Here is a 24,469-nt window from a genome sequence, read left to right on the forward strand (position 1 = left end):
GTGCAATGGTTGGATAATTTGCCCAGGCTGCTAACGGGGTAAAATCAATTGCAGCTATAATTGCAGCTGCAGTAGTTGGGCCCTCTTGTGCATATCTTGTACTTTACAGGCTACAAGCCATCCCGCCACTGCACACCCCACATACCTCTATCCAACCACCTTGGTGAGCCTTGGTGGTGGTGGCAGTCCGGCATCAGCTGAAGGTCAGGAGTACCAAGACCCAGCCATCGTGGAGACTGGCTCTGAGGTAGGTGCCGCCGTGACGCCAAGCACACAGGTTCGCAAGCAAGACGACAGCGGTGGCACCCCGACCCCCTCCTCTCTCCTGGCCTCTGCCTCTACAGCAGCGTCGTTGGGCAGCTTCTGTGAGTCGTGTTCAAAGGGCTCTCTGTGGTTCCTCGTCTGTCTCGTCGTGATTAAACACGGTGTTGCCTGCAGCTGTTGACTCGGCTGTGTCGTCTGCAAAATCCACGTGTGGCTGGCCCTGACTGGTTGCCCCATACCTACCTCTATCGCTCCCACTACTGTCCTTGCTAAGTTCTCGATCGTTTCGAAATTAAAGCTTCCTTCCGCAAGGTTGTTGAAATCCTTTGTTAGTACAGGTTCATGATACTCTGGGAAAGTGAGTCTTTGTTGTCTGACATGGTGACTCCTTTGCTTTGTGCATCACTTGGAGTGTGTACACTCACTTTTCTGACACCAACAGCTGTGTATGTTTCCATCTTCGGTTGTCGTTTGCGTTGTGGCTATTCATGTTTACTGTTTTTTTCCTTTGCACTGAACTAATCATTGTGTTGTGTGGCAGCACAGAGCATGTCTGGCCTGCTACTTGACCAGGGCATGTGTGTACGAGGTCATAACCTTTGTATTTGCATTCTGTCAGGGTGTTAACGTTGACTATTACTGTGTGTACAAATTTTTTATCTTACTGTTTTAACCCTTTTAGGGTCATTTTTTTTATTGCAGATTTCAATTCTTCTTAGGGACCTATTTCGAAAAAAATTACCGCACTTTTTCTAGGGTGACTGTAAGGTGAGAAAAAAATATTTTACACTGGTATATATGCACTCTTTGTTCATGAATAACAAAAATAAAAAAGGAAATAAACTTATAAGAATAAAAAATTTGATGCATTTTGTGGGGAGCACACGCGCCCATCTTCCCCCGCGCCGTCTCGTCGAGAGCCGGCATAGACAGGGGAGAGGCGCACTATGCCCTCTCCCGATTCTCCCTCGCTCTCGCGACGCGCGCGCGCCCTTCCTCCGCGACTCACGGGCAGGTAGCTGACGGGCGAGGAGGACATTCCTCTCGCCCAGGTAAAAAGGTACAAAACAGCGCGACCGAGGGAGACGCTCTCTCTCTGAGGCCGGACCCCTAACCTGCCGGACTGGAGTACCTGCTGCAACCCGTGAGCGACCACGTTGCCTGACTATCCCGGGCAACGAGGCCAGCCTATTTATTACTATTACAGAGAGGACATCCCTCTGCCAGTGTTCTTTATTGCCAGTAGCAATAAACATTGTTACCGTTGACACCGCTGTTTGCCTTATTCGTCCGAACCCACGTAGCCGCGATTCCCGCGCTACGGGTTGGGAGTACCACGGAGCGACTGCGTGGAGCTAGATCCGGAGCTCGCCTTCAGCCCTAGCCGCACGCAGAGTGGAACCCCCACATTTGGCGCCCAACGTGGGGCCAAATGTGGGGGTTCCACTCTGCTGGGGTTCCACTCCACCAGAAATGCATGCGTGTCTGCATCCTTCCTATGCGCACCCCTGTGAGCACTAAACGAGCGAAAAAGAGGCGGTCGCCCTTTGAGCGATTAGTAAGAAGATAGCCATCAGTTTTGCAAGCGCAAGAAGCCGAAACCGTCCGCGGAACAAAGCCCAAACCGCCATCCGCCCACCCGGGTGCGCGTGCCAATGCGCGAACGGTAGTATATAGACGCGCGCAAGCAAACTAGTGCTAAAACAAACCATGCAACGAAAACCAAGAGAGGGAGGTACGCGAAAAAAATTCCCCATATACCCACATAGTGGCAGCACACGACAGAAAAGAAAAAGTTTGGAAATTGGCGCGCATTCTAAACATACAGACGGCGCCATAAATATACGGCATTGACCATTTTTGGACTTGTTCGCGGTGCCGCATGTTCACGTCATTGACCCTCAAAGGGTTAGTTACGATTGGGCATTTACAGCATTGAACTGCTCATGATCTCGCCGCATAATCTGAGCCATTACACTGCTTGGACGCAGAGACCGCATTATCGATCCCTCTTGGACTTCATTAAGTCAGCAAATCTTTTTTCATTCCTTTAATCATCCTTATTCACCCCCATCCCATACCCTTGTATGTCCTGAGGCATTTATCCTCGCATTAAAAAAAAAAATTCTCGTGATACATGCTCTAGGCAAAGATTGTTTTCCTAACTGCGCCGATGTTTGTGAAGAGTTTTTGGCTTCCCCTAACTTAAAGAGGCCCGAACCACCCCTTAGGCTTCGCGATATAACATAGTCCACTGGTAGCACATGCTGCCGCGAACATCTCGGCTGGGTTTTGCAGTCATACGCGGTATGTGGAGCTCACAAGCAGAATGTGAAGTCTCCTTTCTCTCAAACATTCTTTTCAAACGAAAGCCTGCTCCTCACTCTCTTCTGGACGCCTTTATTTCATAATAAAGCAGATTCCTGCACATGGCTGCTATTGGTAGCTGCAGTCGGCTACGCAATGTATCTCGCTGAGGGCAACCGCGTTTGGCTTACGTTTAGCATGTCATAGGCACCAAAATCGGAAGTCGTGGCATCTACATCAACATCCAAATTTAAGTTTGAACTGCCCACCACAGTGACATTTAGAAGGTGGAGCGTTGTGGGCATTCCCCACTCTGCCATAGCCTTTGAAGAAGGAACAGGAGTTCAATGGAGGCCATGTTTGATTGCCAATAACTCCGCTTCTTCTAAATGCATTGAAGTGCTTTTTGCAGCAAAGTATTTCTCAAATAACCTATTTTCACTTCAAATGCATTTCTCCCCTTCGATAAAGAGTGGTTCAGAGCCCCTTTAAAAGCACTCTACCAGAGTTATGGAGTGGGGCCATCTATTCCATTCCCATTCCACTTCGAGGAGTGGAGATCCCCTATAATTTCATGCTTTAACTCCTCAGAATGGTGAAAGTTCAGCCATTTGCACTCCTGCCGTGGCTGAGCTGATGGATTCCATTCCTCTAATTCCCGTAAAGAAACACTTCCTCTATAATGGTAGAACACTTGCTCTTGTCTGCCTATACTAAAACATATTTGTGAAGGCTTTGGAATGTTACATTGTTATGTCACATATTCAAGCACAAGAACTCTACCTTGCGGCCTGTTATTTCTTCAGCACAATGTTGCGTGTAATCTCTCCAATGTCTTCTGCTGAAAAGGTCCTTCAGTCTATATTGATTTAGAGATTTCCATAAGAATCTCTCTGCCTATGTACTTTAAAAATGACCATGGGCCCTGAAAAGAAACACTGCAAGAACACTCACATTGAAGAGCACGTGCCTGTTCTTAGTAGACCGCATGCCTGATCAACGTAGCACCTGTACTTACTGACCTTATTTCACAAACATAAAAAATGAGTATTCAAGACAATTGTACATGTAATAGGACTATACAAAGAAATACATAAAAGATCATTTCATAAATTTTATTCTCTTGCTTGTCAAATAGCTTCTACAACCATATCCTATCTGCACGGATTAGAAGTCGCAAATATGACTAAATTGTAGAATATGTTCAGTTCTTGTGATCAGAAGAGAATAGAACCTCGTTGATACATTCCCCTTACATACGTTTTCTCGGTGCCAACGTTCGTAATCAAGAACACGAAAAATGACTCGATAGAGTTACACTCATTTCTTACTGGTTCATACGTTCCCGGAAAACACAATTTCTCAGCACAAACGTTCAGTTCATCGTGAAACTTCGATCGTATGATGAACATGAACAAAAAAAGGTGCGAGGCGCGCACGATCGAGAACAGTATACAGTCGCCCTTCCCACGTGAAAACAATGGCAAGTGCAGTTTCTTATTCCGGTTTCAGCGAACCTGTCCGGGTCGTCACACGCTGCATTCACAGCTATCCGCCAAACCTTTTCTGATAAGCATCTTCAGCTACCTGTTTTACAGTGCGTGGTGCTTAGTGCCATTTGTAGCATACTGCATTCTTTTAGTAGGTGATAATCTAGACACGTTGCCATTTCCTGCTGCAGGTGTCGTGATGTGAGCACCACATTTTGCTTCAGCGGCATCTGGCATCGCCCACCAGTTTCATTTCGCATCGGTATCCAGTCGCCCTCTTAAAACACTATGCAATAGGAAAACAGCAAAATGCGCCTCACACTGACGGTACACCACCAGCTTGATGCGTGTCGACATCTTGTGCCACAATGATCTGCGCGACGCTTCGCATTACATAGGTGGCTACGGTACTCGAGTCTGTCACATTTTTTTAGTTACGTTGGGTTGTGCATTTTCCCAGTTAGTATGCCTTTTCTTGTAGTTGTTTTCCTAAATGTATGAACGAAGTTCTACTGTATATCCCAAACATGTCAGTTTGTGGGGATAGCCTGCCATGTGGTACCCTCTAGAAACGGCAAATGTTCTGTTCTTTCGGCTTCTTCGAAACCATAGAATAGACAGAGAAAAAGCAGTTTAGGGGGACAAGTCACTGCTTAAACAATGGCCTGTAGCCTTCTGTCTGTGGCAGGGTCCTGTGCCAGCTGGACGGCCCAGAGTTGGTCTTCCGGGGCTTAGCTGAACAGCATGGTCTCCCACTGCTAATCATTAGTTGTTACAGAACCTTTCGGTTCGCCTGAGGGCAAACCCATAAATGTGTGCCAGGCCCGCCCATACCTTACATAATAACAATTTTTAAAAAATCATTCATAATGATTGATGCCTTCAGAATTAAAATTGAGTTTTCTTCAGCTTAGTATTACGCCAAACATCACGCTGATTTGTGACATCATAGTGAACTGATTTTTCAAATACAGGTTTCAAATACAGGGCTAGCTGCACACGTGTTGGGCAGCTCGTGACCACACTGCACACTGATATATAACCAAAGCTTGCCTTCTGAATAAACCACTAGTATATTCAAAAACCTAGCGTTCTTCCAAAACCATTTTTATACGTAATAGTAAAGCAAACTACAAAATTATCTTGCATAGTTGTGCATGTCATGCGTCCAGCTAGGTTATTTTGTCAATTTGATGATTAAAATAAAAACGAAACACATTGATACGTTTTGATTGGTGGTACTCCTTGCTTTCGAGGCCATCTTTTACTACCTCTTCATTTATGTTATGGATACTCGACAGTGAGCGGGAAAACATGGTGTGTGTTCCAAATTACTGCTTACTTGCGTAGGGTGCAATCATTTGCAGCATCATTCTTGGCATCTGTTCTTGTATCGTTTGTCATATGTGCTCTTGCTAAACCGACTAGTTCCTGACAACCCATAGTTGCTCTCTTTAAGTGCACTTCAACCTTGTAGCACAGAAAGGCTGTCAGGTCTTCAGAAGTTTGGAATGCCCACGAGAATACCATGTTGTTTATAATTGCCACGGCAGAGGTAGATATGTCGAAGTGGATACTGAAAGTACCGGTAAAAGAAGTACAATATATTTTGAAGTCCGGTTTAGTGTAAATGGCACATTTTACCGGTTTGGTAGTTTTGTAGTTAAAGAAGGGAATTGCGCTAAAAAAGACACCGACGAGTAAGGACATGGACGGGACAGGGTAGTCTTATTATCAACATTTAGCGCTCCAAGACTAAGTGTCCATAGTAAAGATCAGTGGTCAGTTCTATTCCATTCCGGCTGCTTCAAAATGCGAAGTGATTGCGGAATCATTCCCAACACCAAAGTGGCCACTCCGCAACTACTGTCTACTGTCTACTATCGAAAACATGTCCTGAGATTATACTGCTGGTTAAAAGATCTTGTCATGGTGATAGAAAAAACATGGTTTTATGGTTAACTGGTTTCATTTTTAAACTGGCAGAGATCACATGTTTTTCCACACTGAGAAACATTGTAATGAGAGGTGTATGTAATTGCAAGGTTGTGTGGGGACACGTAAGCCTTAGCCAGTATTTGTTTGCTAGTTGTGTGGCTTTTCTGCCTTTTTCCGCTAAAATGTGGCGGTGCTTGTGCTCCACTTCCCACATTTCCTCATTGAGCAATTATTCCTGTGCATGACCTACTCTATGTGGCTTAGTGTCTATTGGTCGACTTGCCATTAAGATCGTATGTATCCCGTGTGCTTTGTCCTTTGTGATGGTGGCGGGTTGTAATAACAACAGGGGGATTTAGTCTGTCAATCGAGACCGGCAATCACTCCTTCTGAGTGCATCTTGCATTGTCACTGGAGTAGCGTTTATTCCAGTTTATGATACACACATGCCTTGTATGCAGGTTTTGGAAGAAACAGCTATCTAAGATGTACCTATATTCACTCAGTTGGCTCAACGAGGCTTAATTACGCATGGCTCCATAAGCTTAATTACGCTCTGTTGTTTCAACATAGTAAAACACTGTACCTACCAATTTATTTTCTTGAAGCGCTCAGTACCTGTAGGAACAGTGCTTACATGGCACCAAATGACCGGGAGAAAAATTTTGTTGACACCCATACATCAAGCACACTCCTTCATATGGGAAGGCAACACATTTTATCCTCGCATGTAGCTTTCGGAGGCTTCATTCTCCGACGTGCTGTTAAAAAGTTTAGTGAGCTGTGGTGGCTTTCCTTCTGCAGCCAAGTATTGTTAGGCACCTCTCACCGACTTCTGTGAATACTAGTGCCACGGCATGGGATTACTCTGGCTCTTGTGCGGAAAGGACACAACAGTCCTTTCTTTTTTTTGCTTGTACACAGCGATTTCTGGACTGAGTGGATTTGTGAGCTTGAAGAAAATGGAAACCGAAGCGAAGAAGATCGAGCTGAGAGCAGGCGGCACGTGAGCTTGAGGAAAAAGGAAGAAAAAAAAACTTTGTGGAAAACATACGGCTCAAGCAGCGAAGCCACAGGGCATGCCTGATGGGTGCGCCTCTCGGGATCGGGAAAAGAGCTCCTGCCGTCATTCCTGCTGCGGCCTTTTGACTAGGTTGTGCCTGCCTGGACCAGATGCAGAGGCCTGTTCTGGGTCTGCCCTGGCACAGTTGCTGAGGGCCATGTATTGGTTGAAGCCTGCCGAGGCACTCTCCATGTGGGTCGTGGTCCTCTTGAGTGTCAGCCTGTCATCGCAGTGGTGTCCTTAACTTGGGCAGGCGCCACCTATGGTAGCGCAGCCATGTGCCAGTGACAGTCCCAGCCACAGCAACCGTGCCACCTCTGCCTCGGCTTGCCTTAACAACCCTATCACGCAGCAACAAGCTAGCTGTCACGTACATCGAGACTGTGAGATGCTTACGCTTCTTTGAACTCTAGATGCATTGGACATTGGTGGGTGCTCAGTTTTTCATATCTCCCTGTCCCTTTTTTGGTCGGAGCATTGCGTCTGTCTGTTGTGGGAAACTTGATGTTTGACAGTTTCTTCTTTCTTTGCCCATCATTTGTGTGAAAGATTTTTTCCTCCCTCCTAGTGCTTTTGCGCATCCCTTGTCCCAAAACACACAAACTAGTGGCGAACATCCTTAACCATCATACTAGTGCGTGCGCTCGGAATTCCCAGTGGTCGGAGCTGGCCTAGCTTCACCAGAGGAAGATTAAACCTTGTCTGATTGTGGTCTCGGTCTCTTTCTTGGAGGCTAGGCCAAATTCGAAAGCTCGTATCCTCACAAATGGTGCCCATTCTGGGGTGCCATTTGTGCGGAAGACCAGCCTTGGCTCGGTCTGACACAGCTAGCCAGGATTAGGACATGGGACATTTTTAATAATCGTATTTATTCATGCAAGGTCGTTTTCGTGTACGTAAATCCCAAAATGCAGTTTCCATAAATGTCACGCACATACCTGCATGCTGGTTAAGTTTCATAAGCCGCTAGTAGATGGCACTACTTACTGTCCTGCACTTACTGTCCTGGCACGCCGTACCCGCCAGATTACAATCATGCAGCATGAATCCAGGGCTCTCCAGCATGCTTTAATAGTATTGACTGTACTGAGGTGTGATGTTTAGGTGCATCATACTCTTTAGTGCTTTTTAAGAGGGCATTGCTCAAAGAAACGTGCACATCATTTTTGAAAACTGTGCATGCATTTTCATTCGGGGCTGCTATTTAGACCATTAAGTGACAGTAGTCTAAAACAGTACAGTAAAAACTCGTTAATTCGGATTTCATGGGGCTGAAATAAATGTCTGAATTAACTGAATGTCCAATTATTGAGTCATAAAAAAAAAAACAAATGCTTGCTATGCCAACATGCTTACTGAAGGAATCAGTAAATCATGTTTCTCTCTAGCACAAAAGCCGTGCGGAAGCTGCAATTGTTGTCATCTCGTGACTGATTAGCGCTCGCAGCAACCAAGGCCTAGGGACTTCCTTTGCAGCACGGCCGCAACACGAGTCTTCACCTGAGACACGCTTTTCACTACCTCGCGCACATCCTGATTATTTTTTAGCCAGTGAACTGGTTGCCAACAGATCATCCGTCAATCGTGATGTAGACGGTGCTCAACTACTGTTGCTGCAAGAACCTAACTACTGTTTGCCGCAGCTGCTGCGGACGAAACTGCGGCTGCTATCGACAAGGTCATGGATGGCAACCTTGCTGTTCTGAAGACGTGTGGCCGACGCATGCACCAAGTCAAAACGAAACTACCGTTTGCCGCAACAACTGCGGATAAAACCATGGTCACTGTCGACGCGATCATAGTTGGCTACTACACAGGTATACAGGCACGCGGCCAACGCAGTGTTATACACGGCAGTAAACACAAGAATGAAGGCTTTAAAGGCACAAATAGGGACGAAGCATTTCAGCATTGCTGTCCTTCATGTACGATTTCTGCTGGTGACTATGGCGACGTGGACTCTGCCACTTCGTTTTGGTGCTGTTTTTGCTCTTTTATGTCGCACATTTGCACCGCTTTGTGCTTGCCACATTCTGGTCCAAATTAACCGATGTGCTGCCAAACACGTCTGAATTAATTAGTTTGATTGCGATAACTAATGCATATGTCTGCTATGACCAGAGGACGAGTCTGAATTAACGAGAGTCAAATTAACGAAGCTTTACTGTAATAGATGGCAGAACGAGCTTGTCAAATGACGAGAGCAGCGAAAGAGACAACAATGACTGAATAAATGCATTTCATAATCAACCGCTAGTGGTTGCGTTATTCTGAAGTCTTAGAGCAGTTCAGGGCTTCATTGAGTAGCCATAAGTCTGCCTCGTGTAGGGCCTACACCCTGTAAAAAATCTGAAACACAAATTTCAGCTGCTCAGGTAATGTTTTATCGAGTGTGAAACTGACAAGTTTTTTATAAGGTGTGTGTTACATGACACATACATTTTTGGCACAAATCTACTACTTTTGATAATCGTTGGTGAAGGTGGACAACCTAACAGGGTTCTGACTTCACGGGGTAAATTTCAACTTCAATTTGCCCTTGACCTTACAAGGCAAGGCTTCTTTATTTATTTGTAATAAACAGGCTAGGTTGAGTTGAGGTTGGCAGTTGCTGGAAATGTTGAGAGTCCAAGTCAATAATTACTGTCCTTATTTGATTTAGAGGTTCAGTATAGTCGACCCCTAAGGGAAGTCGAGTTTTAATGTAGTCGTTTGTTTTAACTACACATGTGCATACCTGCTCTTCCTCAACCAATCAGTCGGTGTTTAGTGAACGTATGTAAATTTTTGCAGCTTAACCCATTGAGTGTCAGGCAAATATTCGGTGCCGCAAACAAGTCCCAAATGTTCAATGCCGATTATTCACGATATATGTTCGAAATATGTGCCAATTTTTAACACTTTATTGCCCAGTAAGTGCTGCCACTTTAGATGGATACAAAGGTTGTTGTTTTTTAAGTTTCGCGGTTGCCATTCCAAGGCTTCTTTAGGCCAGCGTGTCGACTGCTTGGACATTCACGCATGCGCGGGCGGTTAGTTTTGGTTTCATTTTGCGAGCTGTTTTCGTTTGTGGTGCCTGCCAGAACTGATGTATATCCAGTTTCTAATCTCTCAAAGGGTCAGCGCTAGATGATCGCTCATTGATTGCTCACAAGTTTTGATTACATCTGTCCGCAGGCAAATGATGCTGCCATGCCTCTGTTTCTTGACATTTGCGTAAACCTACTGCCTCCCATTGGCGATGGTATGAAAGATTACTACAAGTTTCTGACTCGTTTGGTTTTCTGGTGGATGCTCAACCATAGAGTTTTTTTGTGTGCGCTCACATGGACAGTCCGATTACCCTTTGGATGTGCATGTCATTTGCTCGTCTGCAAGTATGTCTAGCGGAAATTCCTTCGATATGGGCTACTGCCCAAATGCTGAATCTAAATACACTCGAACCTCGTTACAATGAAGCTGAAGGGTGAGCTGAAATTACTTTGTTATGTCCTTTACTTCTATATATTTATTATTGCAGTTTACTGCAATACATGCTCAATGGGGTGCGCAATTGTAAACATGAAAATATGATGGCTTTGTGGCCCACGGAACCACGCTACATGGCCAAGCATGTGATGAAATTTTAATAAACAAAGAACTCTTCGGTGTGTGCAACACATGACTTAGTATCTGACGTGACAGCCTTTAGCTAGCTGTCTACTGTTCCATTGTGATGGGCTTTCGCGTCTGCTTTCCACTTGGCTCGTCGGGGTCGAGTAGCACGTGGCACACAACACAGGGCTCTGATATGCGATCGAGCAGGCAAACGAACTTCACTGTGCCAGCTTGGCTCGGCTTGCTCAAGATCTGAGATTGCACCAATGCCAATGCAATTTCGGAGGTCACGTCCAGTTGCCAGCCAATGCGGCACGCCACAAGTATAGGGAGAAGTGAATACTCCCAAGATTGCCGGAGGGAGGTCTTTGAGGCCAGGCCAAGCTGCAGCTGCCTGTGTGCCGCATTGTAGAGAGAGAGAAGTGAATGCACTAATTTTACGAAACCACCGCGCGTAGCCGCGCAGCATGGTGCAACCCGCGCAGCATGGTGCAACCCGCGCAGGCTTACGCGTGACCTCCAAGATTTCGCTGGGGAGATCTCGGAGGCCACAGCCAACTGCACCTGCTCACATTCATCTGAATGTGAAAAATTGCGAATAAGCAAATGATCTTAAAACGGAAAAAAATAATTTTGTAGTGACTTTTGCAGCAATAGGGGTGCAACACCAGACAGAACACTGAATGTGTTCTGAAACAACTGTAAGTGGGCTTCACCCCATGCCACACGCAGCCTCATTTGGAACCTGTACCAACAGCTCTCGTCATGTGTGAACCATAGGTGCATGTTGCATTTGCTTTACGTTAGGTCTGTGAAGCAACTGCAGCTGGAGATCGTGCATAGAGTTTGAATTCTTTGACCATACTTTCAAAAGCAAGCGAGTTGCCTACCAAACTTCTTCCTTATCCAATTTTTCTGTTCTAATTCAACAAATGATGCTTGCTGCTGGCTGTTTGTTGGCCAAATACATTTAGTCAGAAACTCCATACTCATTACTAAAACTCCCATTGCCAAGAGTGCAGAGAAATGTGAACAGTCGTTCATAATGTGCCAACCAGCTTGCAACATGTCAAGGGCACACTAAGCTTTAGAAATGGTCATTGGTATCATTGTGGAGCCACCTGCTTTCAAGTTTCACTGGCAGAATAATGACTTCACTTCTATTCAAGATAGCATGGGATAGTTCGCTAGCTCCTTGCCTTGGGCCAGTTTCTTTCCACTCGTTAGCTGAGTTCTTAGGGCCAGTTTCATTCACTGGAACTAGTGTTTGCAAAGTTTCTGGTATTGCTGTACAATAAGCATGCAGCCACTGTTTCAGCATGAATATTCTATTTTGCATGGTTCACAACACAATGATAGACAAAGTTATATGACTTGAAGTCCGTATTTCTAATGGTTATGTAGCTCGTGACTTATTTAGCCGCAAATGTGTGTGATCACTAACACAAGCTCTCACAGTTGACATTTTTTTTTTTGTACTGGCTGGCACTACTAAATACTAGTCTTTGAAGCCAAATTCCCTGGCACCTAAAACTGAATATTATGCTTCTGAACTTCATTGCACTAAGAATACATAGCAGGGCTAAAATTTTGCTAAGATAGAAACCAGCTTTTCCTTAGTGCACATATTTGAATTGCACAGGTCGAACTGAAGTGCAAGTGTTCAAAGACATCGGGCAGTTTTAAAGCAAAGCCAATACAGATGCTGTTCGAATGCTGCAGAATCATCGTGAGACAGTCTGAGCAGTCCACAAATGCCAAGGCGAAGACAGAGCCATCACAAAAGCAGTGAGAGAAGTAGATTGAGCAAAAGCAACTTCAAGTTAGCTGATCGAGCTAATAAGTATTTTTTTAGTTTGACCATGGCTAGTTTTTTATCGTTCATGTGGTCAGTGCCCTTGGCAAAATGAGATGCTAGAGCTGTCACTAAAGTTAAAAATATGATACTGGTGTCGTAAGGAGCGCTTCCAATCAAGATCAAGCCCAATTGGGATCAAATTATCTAGATTGGCTGCTTTTTGCATGCAGTGGCAGGAAGTTAACCATGGTCGAGAAATTCAATCCTCATCAGGCCCAATTGTGGTCAAAAGCGCCCTATGTTACCAGAGTATAACAGTGTAAAGTAAACATGCACTTTGGAACTTGATTAAGAAACTGACAAGCTGCTGCGTTATTGATTTACAGTTCTTTGGTTTTGCATGTCTGGTGTGGTGATGCCAGTGTTGGCAATCTTTTTCTGAAGTTGGTTGGAGCAGAACACTCAATTTTAGTGAAAAGTCGCTAAGTGATAATAGTGACTTGCTCAGAATTGTCTTTTTGTTTGTGTGTGTGTGTGTGTGTGTGTGTGTGTGTGTGTGCGTGTGTGTGTGTGTGTGTGTGTGTGTGTGTGTGTGTGTGTGTGTGTGTGTGAATTGTTCCTAGACGTCTACCTTATTATTTTTTCAACTATAGCGTTAAATTAGCTCCTGCAGTGGCAAGTCAACGATGGAATGTTAAAACAAGACTTTCTAAAATTGTGTTGCTTCTGAAGATTGTGCTTTGCCTATAAAAATAGCTTTAGCGCTGGACATACGCATTGTACTCCTTGGGATAAAGTATGGGGCAAAACAATTAACTCGGCCGTAGTTGTTTGAGGAACCTTACTGGCGCAATTTACTGGCTATTTGTGTCGCTTAAAAAAAATGCTTACTAAGTCTCTAGAAAGGTGAAGTTGTTAAGGCGACTAAAAACTCTCTAAATTTAGTGATTTTCTTACATAACTTACTGACACTGAGTGATCCCCTATGCATGCGTGCGCTGATCCACTGTTGTTACCTGCTGCACAGGGACTAAGGGCCCTTCCAGCCCCTCCGTCCAGCTTGCACCCAGCACTGGCAATGAGGGCACTTCCCCCGCCCAAAGTTCGCTTCTGGGAGCCAACTCCCCGATACAGACCCCGCGTCGCCCACGCGAGCTGGCGCCTAGGCAACGGCGCTACACCGCGCCACCTGAAGCCCTCCTCTCCCTTGAGGAGTATACCAAAGGTAAGTTGGCTCCATGGGCTTTGAAGTCAAGGGACAATTAAAGAAAATGTAAAGCCGAGTTAGAGCAACCGATTATTCGTCATAAGTCGAGCATCATTTTCTGTGTGCTAATATGACATTGTTGGATAGAAAATTTCCACTGGAGGTCCTGCTGCTATGAGTGTAGCATTCCCCACGTGACTTCCCTCTCTGCCACACTGTGAGTTATCCACTGCTGACACTACATGAGATACTGCAGTAAGCTTCTGGTAATTTGACTTTAAAAGTGACTGCAAACCTTCTCATTTCTCTTTTCCTGGATTTTGCTTTCCTTTTCTTTTTTGCACTGACACCCAGTAGCCAGGTTTAATTCTTACAGTTGATAATGTGGCATGGGAACATTGTATAAAGCTGTTTATTTTACTGTAGTACACACAAAAATTCAGGATGGGGCAGCTGCTCATTGTTACACTCGACTATTGTGAACTCTGGTGATGCTGTATGTGGGTTCAACTGTGTTTCTTTCTGTCCAAATATGTTTGAATAGTTGAACACAATACTTCGTATCTTATTTATTTATTTATTTACTTATTTACTTATATATTTATTTATTTATTTATTTGTGATCATTCTAGAGATACTGCTATCACTTTCGCGAGAGACTGCATTGGACGGAGTATGCATCCAACAGTCTTTGGACGGAGTATGCATCCAACAGCGCTCCTGGCAATGTGCGAAGATAGCGAGCTTAGTACAGTACCAGGAAAGCTGCCAGCCAATTACACTGGTGTATCCGGTGCCAAGTCGCACGAAATCTCATTAACGCAATAGTACCTCTAAAGGTTATTGGCTGGAGATACCATTCAAGATTGTAATTGAGCACAGAATGAACCGACAGCAACCATCACGAAATCGTGCTTAGTCACCTTTTTCGTGATGGTGATGACACTGCGTCTGACGGCTCTGATGGTAGGCTGTTGCCAATGCTGTGATTGCAGTTTTGGTTTTGTATCCGATTGTAATGCACAGGCCGTTTTCGGCCCCGTTTTCTCACAAATAAGGTGCACAGTGGATTCAGGTAAATATGGTACAGTTCGAATTACATTGTTATGCATACGAGTTAGTTTCTCAATGTTTGTAGCAGTCATTGTGCCTCGGACAAAAAAGCAATAGCAGACACATAATGAAAACAAAGAATGGTAAAGCAGCAATCTTGTGGTAATTGGTAGTCGGTCTCTGTGACAATACAGTAAGCCGACATTGTGTGCCAACTTGCTTAGAATGGGGTTTGTATGTGGATCCCATTGCATGCAATTGGAAAAGATCATTCCCAACGTATTACACTCGTTGACTATGTCAATACGGCAGTTATTTAGCATAAGTTAATGGCACTCTTCAAACTGTGTTCCTTTCTAATCTGAAAATTACATTTGTTTTATTACAATTTATAACTACACTTAAATCTCATTATAACGAAGTCGAAAGGGTGCTAAATTTTGTTCGTTATAAGCGTTAGTTTGTTATAGCCACTGACTAATAATTTGAGACTATTGCACCGAAGCGTGCACTTACTACATTTAAGCCATCGCCGAGGTATCGGGTCCCGTTGCGGCCGAGTGGCTGCATTCGCGGCAAGTGCTAATCGTCCTTACCATTATCACACACAGGGAGAAACTGGAATCAAACACATAAGAACTGATTTTATTTCCTTCCATGTCGATGGCACAAACCTTTCTTGTTGACGGCGCAAAATAATTGGTTCTGCTTCGCTGCTGTGTCTTCCTTAACCAAAAGATGGCCTTCTCGGCAGCAGCAGCTATCTCAAGCCCATCTGCACAGTCTTCGTGGCCGCCGGAGTAGGGGCACAGCAGGTTCACCGCGTCCAGCGCCTGGGACGATGTGTCATTGTCCGCTGCGGCACCTTCATCATCGCTTCCTTCATGCTCCTGGGCAGCAAGCACAAAGTCATCATCTGTCAGCTCCTCAATTGCCAGAACGTCGGCATCCACGCTTAAGTAGTTGCACAAGGTTTCACCTTCACACACGACACCGGCATCATGGAGCACCCTCCTTGACGCTAAAGCTTCGTCTGCTACAGCGGCACCACCGCGTAAGGCCATTCGGTCCATTGAGTCCTCAGTGTCAGGGTTGCTTTCGTTGGCAGCAAATGATGCGCGTCAAAAGCAGTTCGCAATGGTGTTGGCTGTCACATCCATCCATGCCGCATTAAGCATCTCTATTGCCATATACAAATCGACTTTCGTGTCGTGGTTCAACTGCATGTTTAACACAAGTCTGTCTATCACCCGCTTCCGGTATCCAGCTTTAAATGACGTTATCATGCCTTCATCAAGGGGCTGTATCACTGACCTGTAGTTCAGGGGCAAGAACCGAAGTTTGATGTTCGTCAGCGCAGCAGTGGTGTGGTGGGCAGCACAGTTGTCCAAGAAAAGGCATATCTTGCGATTGCGTCCCAGTCAGGCAGCCATCCCGCAAAAACTTCCCTTGTCATCCAGGCTTTCCGGTTTGATAAGTACTGCAGTTGGTCGCCTCTTTCCTTTAAAACATTGTGGCGACGCGCTTTTTCCTATCTCCAAAGGTGGCATCTTCTCCGATCCGTCCATATTCGTACAAAGGAGCACAGTGACGTGGACTTTACTATGTTTCCCGCCACGACAGAGCTCGCCTTTTAATGATAGGGTCTTCTGTAATAACATTTGGTAGAAGACAGCTGTTTCGTCGGCGTTGAACACATCCTTCTCTTCATACTTTTCAAGGAGAGGACCAATGTTAGCGTTCACCCACACCGTTGCGGTTTCATTTTCGACGGCCTGGGTCTCGCCAGTGACGACCTTGCCAACAATATCACGGCACTCCTTAAAACGCTGCAGCCAGCCATCGCTTGCAACGAAGCTGTCGCAGCAAGCAGTCTGATGCTTTTCTCTGGAGCAGTGCCCCACTCACAAGTAAATTAGCAGCCCTTGCATTCAAAAACCACTTGAACAGCGCCTCTTCCATGACTTCAAAGGCAGGAGACCGCAGCTTCTTCCGGCTACCTTTCACGCCACGTGCAACAGCTCCAGCGATGACTTCTTTGCTGCTGAGGATTTGTAGAAAGGGTACTCAGCGTGATGCCGAACTCCTTGACCACTTGAGTTTTCTTCGTGCCTGACGCAACAGCCCTAATTATGGCTGCCTTCTGATCCAAGGTGATAACTTTCTGTTTTAGCTTCAAGCTGCTGCTACTGCTGCTGCTGCTGCTGCCATTCATTTCTCTGTTGTGAAACTGGTGACACGGCAGAAAAAGCACTTACGGACAGCATACGGAACAACGCAAACAAAGGCGCGCACTCGGCTGGCAGTGCGCATTGCACGCAACGAACGGAGTGGCTTGGTTGCTTGGCCAGTTTGGCTTGGCTTGGAGCGTTGTCAGATGATGAGGGGCCACCGTGGGAGATTTGAGCTGTCGCATCGGAGGGCCGCACCACTTTACGCAGTTTAAGAAATCTATATGTAATGTACAAAGTGGCTTGTTTAGTGCAATTTTGGAATTAAGATTTTTCATTATATCTGTTGATCAACGAATCTTTTTTCGTTGATACGAAATTTTAAACACATGGGTTTTTATGGGAACTTTCAAGGGGAATTACAATTCTTTCGTTTGATCCATTATTTTGTTATAAGCCGTTTCGCTATAACGAGATTTAAGTGTACTCCATTACTAGAGGACCATGCGCTGTAACAGTTGGGGTCGGGCATGTAAAAAGGGGGTAGCTGGCCCATGCCGTCGTCGAACTCATCCATGCTAAGGACTTTGTTGAAGGGAGGTTTGTGTGCTTTTTTTTTTTTAGAACAAGGAGTACTGGGTTTTATTTGCAATATCTACATCAAGAGTGGACAATGTTACATCTCACTAAGCATGAGGTCACGGGATCGAATTACGTGTGACAATCTTCTGAACAGTGTGTCAGAAAGGAATGAAAACAAAAGGATATTTTTGATGAGAATGAAAACGTAGGCAAATCATTATTTATTATTTTGTTTGGAGCGAAACCGAAATATTTTTCATCAGTTTTTGGTTCAAGTGGAAAGTCTGCAATCCGAAGCAGCCAACGTCGGGCTATGTCACAGTTAGCAGGTATCTCAGGTAGGGATAGTACGAGCGATAGCTGGTCAAGTGGTCCACTAACCTAAGCCTGCCACTCTGTGCACTAGCAGATAGGCATTCTAGCAAAACCTAGGGCTTGTGCCCTGAAGAGCTTATTTCGTTTTCTGCCGGTATTACACTTTGTTACTGAATTCTTATTGTGTGTTTTGTTCGTTTAAGTTTGTTTTATCACAACAGCAGTCTCGCATTTCAGCAAGTACACTTGGATGACATGACTCAAGGCACTGAGCATGATTTCATAACTCATTTGTTGAGAAAAATAAACACTATGTATTTATCGTTACTTTACTTCGAGAATTTTTGCATGCGAACCAAATTGTTATAAACCGTTACTTTTTCTTTTTTTTTTTTTTCAGAGCAGAATTGCAACAGAACTTTTTTGAGTGGAACGACACTAGAACCAGAACAAAAAACATTTCTTTCTGACACCCTGTTTCTGAAGACAAAAGCTTATGTCTAAAGCGTCTGGAAGCACTCCCAATTCTCCACACACCTGATTGTTTAGATCTCCACACAAAAATTAATTTTTGGTTGCCAGTTGCCCATTTTTCCTCAGCACAGTGAATAGCTAAGCCTTCCTGAGGAAAGACCACATTATTATAATCGCCAAGCCCACGCGTCGTACAGCCAATTTCGGCCACCTACTGATCAGAAAGTTGCTTGGATATGGCTTTCTAAAACAATTTATTCACTTATAAGTCAATATCTTACCAGATTTGTTCTTGGGCTAGTTCCTTAATATTTGATGAAGCCATTGCAGCCTAAATAAGACAAGACACAAAACACAACGAGTTTGGACATTGTGGGTGCCACCAGCGCGTGTGGTGCCCTTTGTGCCCTTGGCTTCATCTGTTCTGTCGTGCTGCCAATAAAAGTTGCTGGTCACTAAATAGGAGAATTTGCTGATAAACAGCCAAATGAAGCGTTGAAGGGTCCCTGAGCAACGCCTCCGGCTTAACATAGTTTGCAGGTAGCATACGCTGCTGTAAACATCTCAGTCAAGTTTTGCCGTCATACGCAGCGCATGGAGCTCGCAAGCGGATAGCGAAGTCACCTTTCTCTCTAACGCTCTCCTTTCAACAGAAAGTCCTCTCCTCGCTCTCTTCTGGATGCTTTATTTCATAATCACCTTAGACGGCTTCTATTGGCTGATAGCTGGCTTCAAGCTGGGGTCAGATACATGGCATACATATTGCACGGTGCGGCCACAAGTCCACTGGCTAAGCTCACTGTGGCTCGCTAAGGACAACCGCGTTTGGCTTATGTTTAGTGCATCATAGGCATGAAAGCCGGAAGTTGCGGCTTGCAAGTTCACATCCAAAATTAAATTTCAACTGCGCGCCGCGGTGACATTTAGAAGGCGGAGATTGTGGGCATTCCCCACTGTGCCGTAGCCTTCACAGTGCAAGGCTTTGACGAAGAAACGGGCGCACAGTGGTGGCTGTGTTAGGTTGCCAATAACTTTGCTTATGCTGAGCGCATTGAGGTACTTATTGTAGCAAAATATTTCTAAGATAGCCTATTTTCACTTCGATAAAAAGTGGTTCAGGGCCCTTTAAATCTACGGACAAAATTGCTAAAATAGCAACACTGTGGTGAACGTAGTGAAATCGGTCTATTGCTTCACCTGTGATGCAACTGTATCGATGCCAAGGACATGCACTTGTTGCTTGGCTCTGTGCAGGTAGTGAACGGGATCTCCCTGATGGCCAACCCCAGCCCAGTGAGCCTAGCAAGCGTCCAGGCTCTGGGGCAACCTGGCGGGACTGCCTCTTCAGCACTCCTCCCACTCCCTGCAGCACCCGCTCTCAGTGCCCCTGAAGACCAGCCTTCACCACCGCGCTCCTCTTCTTCTGCCTACTGATGATGGGACGTCAAGCTCATCCTCCGCCTCTTTTCCACCACCACTTCTTGCCTCGCAGATCTGTTAGATGCCTCATGTGAAACCTGAAGTGCGCCAATTGCCCACTTTCTTTTCTTTCCACTTGACAGTGCTCTTAGGTTTCTTCTGCCTTTCCACCTGGCATTTCTGCATATGTGTGAACATCTCCAGACTGTGTCCGCGAGTTGTTTTGCTTGCACAGGCCAGTCAGACTTGTTCCGACCCTTTAGGCATCTCATCTTACCTTGGGCCAGTGCTGCTTACGTGTGCCTTAGTGTGGGCTTTTCACACGAGCAGAATGTGTGAAAATGTTGCGCAGGTTATTGGGTGACTCTCTGCCTAAAATGTTTAGTGCTCGACAAGGTGCCCCCCCCTTTTTTTTTCATTCTGCCAAAGTTAAACATCAGTCTCTTGCTTAGCAAACTTTTGTACCTGCAAAAAAATTGGGGTGCTCCTGCCAAGTCTCACATTTTTAAGTTATACAGATTTCTTATTTGCCTGTTGCACATATCACAATTCTGCCTCTTTGGTTGGATTACATCAAGAGGTAAACATTACTTGGTATGAAAAATAGCAACACACAACTAGCTAATGAACAAATTCAGCTTACTACACACCACACATTTCACTTGTGTTGAGGATGGTTGGTGCTCAAGGGCTCACCAGTTGATGAGCATTCTGAATCTAGCATCAACTTCAACATACATCCTGAAAATATACCTGAATATGCATTTGTATTCCATATATGTTTAAGTTCTGCAGTGTACAAGGAAAATTGTCTGGGAATTCTTCTTTCAATTCGGTGCACGTTTTTGGGTGTCAAAATGTATAAAATACATGTTTGAATATTGATTGTAGTCTCAAAATTCTTACCATTTGATCATTTTTGGAAGGATGACTGGTTTCAATCCTGAACTGCCATGTGTACACTACAGTATTCATTACAAGATTTATATGCGCAGTTATGTTAATTTGTTAAATTGCACATGAGGATCTTCTGGGCAAATAATGCTTGTATTGTCAAGTGATCTGACTGACGAGGCACAATTGTGTTGCCTTCCACTTGTGAAATTTAAAAAATCTGCACACCCCTTAGAAATGGGGAGGGCAGGTCATATGTGCCCCTGTTAGCACATATGGTTGATTGACATGCTGTTCAACTGCTCTGTCGCAAAGATTGTGCAGTGATGTTCTGCATTACACTGCAGTCAGTTTTAGGTGTAATTATTATAATGTTAAAAGTCCCGTTGAATGCTATTTGTGGAAACTAGTAGCATTATACAAAGTTTAAAAGTTTTAAGAACCTTTCTTACAGAACTAACATTGATCAAAGGGTAAATCTGCATCTCCGTGGAAGCTTACTTTTAAGACAAAAAAAAAAGAATGCTTTCTAGCAGACTTTTACCGTTCTTGCACCTGCTTCTCAAGTGTCGGTGGTCGCCCTGGCTCTAGGTATTTGTGTGTGGAATGCGTGTTCTTTTATGCAGTCGTATTTCAGCAGCATCACTCAAGTATTTATTTCAACTACAGCTTCACTGTTCACAATTGCAACACTGTGTTGAATAAGCTGCTGAAGTGACGCACACTGTTAGAAATATTGCACACCCTCTATAAACATGCCATGTCTTTTTTGTACATGTTTTCTCGCACTTCAGTGCACGTGCCGCACTCACTTGCAGCTGGTGAAAAGCTTGTTGTTTGCACGCATACATTGCAGCTCGCCAGCAGGACCTGTGATTTGAGGTGTGTGTCTGCATTCAGTAGGTTTGCAAAATTTTCATGTGCATTGGTGCCAGCGGCATGGTTCGTGTCCACAACATGGTGGCAAAGACATCTTACTAAGCATCTGGCCATTCTGAGCTTTGAGTGAAATCCACAGCTTGTTCTTTCCAGTCAAAATTGCACAAATTATGGACTTTTAAACTTTCCTTCTGCAAGTAACCTACTTTACAAAACCATAGAACACGAAGCATCACTCAAGACAGCGCTATTCCTAGCTGTTGTAGAAAATTTTCAGTTTTAGACATATACTGCACAAAGTTCCGCTGCTTTCTTTCTTTCTTTCTTCACATGGATTGCAGCTTCGGCACTTGTCAGAATTTGTCCAGGCAATATACTTAAGAGGATACAACGTCCAAGCTAAAAGCGTGAAGGTCCCCGTCTTCTTCTTTTTCCTTTGTTTTTTTCCCCGAAGCTTTAAAATTTGTACCGAAGGGATTTCAAAGTCAGTGGCATACGAGGAACTTATTTACCCATATTTCATGTGTGTATCCAAACTGTTGTTTTTTACTCTGTCCGTGATCGGTGTTCCTTCTTTAGAGGCTCACACAGTACATCTGTGCCTGTGATTATGGCGTGCAGCATCACTCACTGACTCAGTTGCTGTTTGCGCCTACTCTTGCTGTTACTGTGGTGCCAGAAAGTTAGCATAAACTGTACAGTTGCAAGTATCGTTCACGGCAGATTGTGATACTGTTTGCCTCCTGTGCAGGTATTTTTGTGTAGCTTTTTTTTTATGCAGTACAAAAGAATATTTTAAAAAACGACTGTGATTGACAGCTAGTCCATTTGCGTGTCATATAGCTATTAAAAAGTTATTGTGGTGGGCTACCAATGACTGCGTCAGTTGGCCTTGGAAGTGAGCAAGCAGATGCAAGGGGCAGAACCCACAGAGTACGTCAAGAACAATGCAATTTATCCACAGTGCAATTATTTCTAGAAGGATCACCTTCGCTCTGTCACTGTACGCACACATGGAGTACTGTACGCAAAGTTGGTTTGTGTTGTTTGCGAGGATAGGCTTGTGTGATGTGCAGAGAAGCAGGCAGCCACACAGTTAAGTGCCTCTCTCATGTTAAGAAAAGCCAAAGAAAGGTGATGCGCGAATGTGTGCAATGTTTGTATGACACTTTTTTTTCCTTGCCGTCCCTTGTGTTGTCTTTCGTTTCAACCATGTACGTGTGCCAAGTGTCCATAGAATATTATTTCATCACGTTGTGCTGGTCATGAAAAGTATGCAAAAGAAAAGACTGGTCATGATCTCAGGTTTTTGCCGGAAGTGGAAGTGCTGTTTCTCGGCTAACTTTCTTGCACATGTACTCAAAGTGCAAATGTTTAGAGTTTTTTTTTTTTATTTTTCCCTCCTGAATTTCATGCAGTTCTTCCGTGAGGCAGAGCAAGTGACTTCTCATGTATGAAAGATGTTCTGGCATTGTAATGTGGCGCTGATTACATTTTCCTCATGCCAAATATTTTTATTCGTACAGAAAAAAGAACAATAGAGCATTTTTTTATCTAGCATTTTTATACAAGTGCTTTTTCAAAACGTAAACTTTGTTTTTTTAGCATCAAGTGGCTGGTGTGAAGAAAAAATTATCTTGGCCTCTCTCTGCCTCTAATATAAAGTGGCGCCGTTTTGGCGCACTCAGAATTACTGTTTACTATGTGGAGCGTGTATTTGCTGGTATAGTAACAATAAAAAAAATGAGTGGGCGTAGTCGGTGTTCATTTGTTTTTCAATTGACCAATGCAAAATCGATGCTGGATCTGACAGTGCACTGTATAAAGTTTTCACAAGCCCACCATGTGACGTTCTCTCAACGCCTTCTATAAGAATTCTTCGTGCAAGCAGTTTTCAGGTGGCATGAAAGTTATTTTGCAAACCTGTTTTCAAACGCCAAGTCTTGTAGATGTGTCACTCAAGACTTCACTCCCAGATTTTTGCCAATTTGCAACAATAGTGAATTCTCACGTGTTCATATTTATGTCCAACGACCACAGCAATTTGTTTATTCTCTGTTCTGCTAGCATAGAAGTGCGGCCAGGTATAGTTGTTATATCATGATAAATGATGCATTTCATTTTACAATCTAGCGAATTTGATTCCCCGATCATGGCAGGCGCGTCTGATGTGGCTGGATGCAAAAACTATTGTGTACTACATTTCTGTACACATTATAATATTTTTTCTCCCGTCTCGCTACTATACAGAAAGAACTAGCAAAAACAAATAAAACGCAAATGTTCAATTCTGCTGTCATTAAATGTGCACCAAGAGAAAGAGATCATCATGAAAGAGAATTCACTGGGTTTAACGTATCAATGCCGCCAGAGCCCGAGGGCTCGTGGCAGACGCCCAGGAAAGATGAAGCCCACCCTATTGCCAAAAAAAAAAGGTTTTCACCGCCGCCACAACAGTCTAAATGCAGCATATTATGCATGCTACAAGAAGTGCCATAGTGGAAGTCTCGTGCACATAATTTGACTTTCTGAAATTAATATTAGTACAGTTTGCATTCCAACACCATTGAAATGGCAGCCACTGCAGCTGCCAGAATCGAGTTGCTGGCTTCATGCTCAGCATCATGAGTACCACGGCAACTGTGCCGCTTCCATAAGCTCCACAATGTAACCATGCCACTGGCAGCATGCGTAAGGGCCACTCGCATCTTGTCATTATAAACAGTTGTTATAACACATTGTAGCTCCCAGCCGTCGGAACTTATCTGCCAAGTTGCAGTCGTCTTGGCTGAAGGCAGAGACATAATCATAAGTGCAATGAAAGACAAAGGGCAGGGAGAAACAGCCTGTACAAAGTGCTAAGTTATCTCCTGGGTGTCCCAGCTAACTTGAAGCAAGTAAAAAGAAGAAAAAGTAACGCCTATCTTGTGAGTGGATGCTAATTTTTGGCGACCTTCAGAAGCAGCCGTCAGTATTTTGCGTTGCTATTCATCATCATCAGCAGCAACCCATTTTATG

The 24,469-nt window shown here is 44.4% G+C and overlaps 1 protein-coding gene across 5 annotated transcripts in view; it reads left to right on the top strand.

Moving 5' to 3' along the window:
* LOC135915031 (protein boule-like) overlaps positions 1-23,207 on the top strand; it is a 67,112-nt gene extending 43,905 nt beyond the window's left edge. For 4 of the 5 annotated variants that reach the window (XM_065447995.1, XM_065447999.2, XM_065447996.1 and 1 more), the window contains exons 10-12: positions 110-365; positions 13,485-13,682; positions 19,514-23,207. In XM_065447995.1, coding sequence (XP_065304067.1) covers positions 110-365; positions 13,485-13,682; positions 19,514-19,650 — 591 coding nt within the window. In that variant the 3' untranslated portion in view covers positions 19,651-23,207. The remainder of the gene's footprint in view (positions 1-109; positions 366-13,484; positions 13,683-19,513) is intronic. The other variant, XM_065447997.1, reaches the window with a different exon arrangement.
* Positions 23,208-24,469: the final 1,262 nt, after the last annotated feature.

This window comes from Dermacentor albipictus, chromosome 1 (assembly GCF_038994185.2).
Source record: "Dermacentor albipictus isolate Rhodes 1998 colony chromosome 1, USDA_Dalb.pri_finalv2, whole genome shotgun sequence".
Taxonomy (NCBI): domain Eukaryota; kingdom Metazoa; phylum Arthropoda; class Arachnida; order Ixodida; family Ixodidae; genus Dermacentor; species Dermacentor albipictus.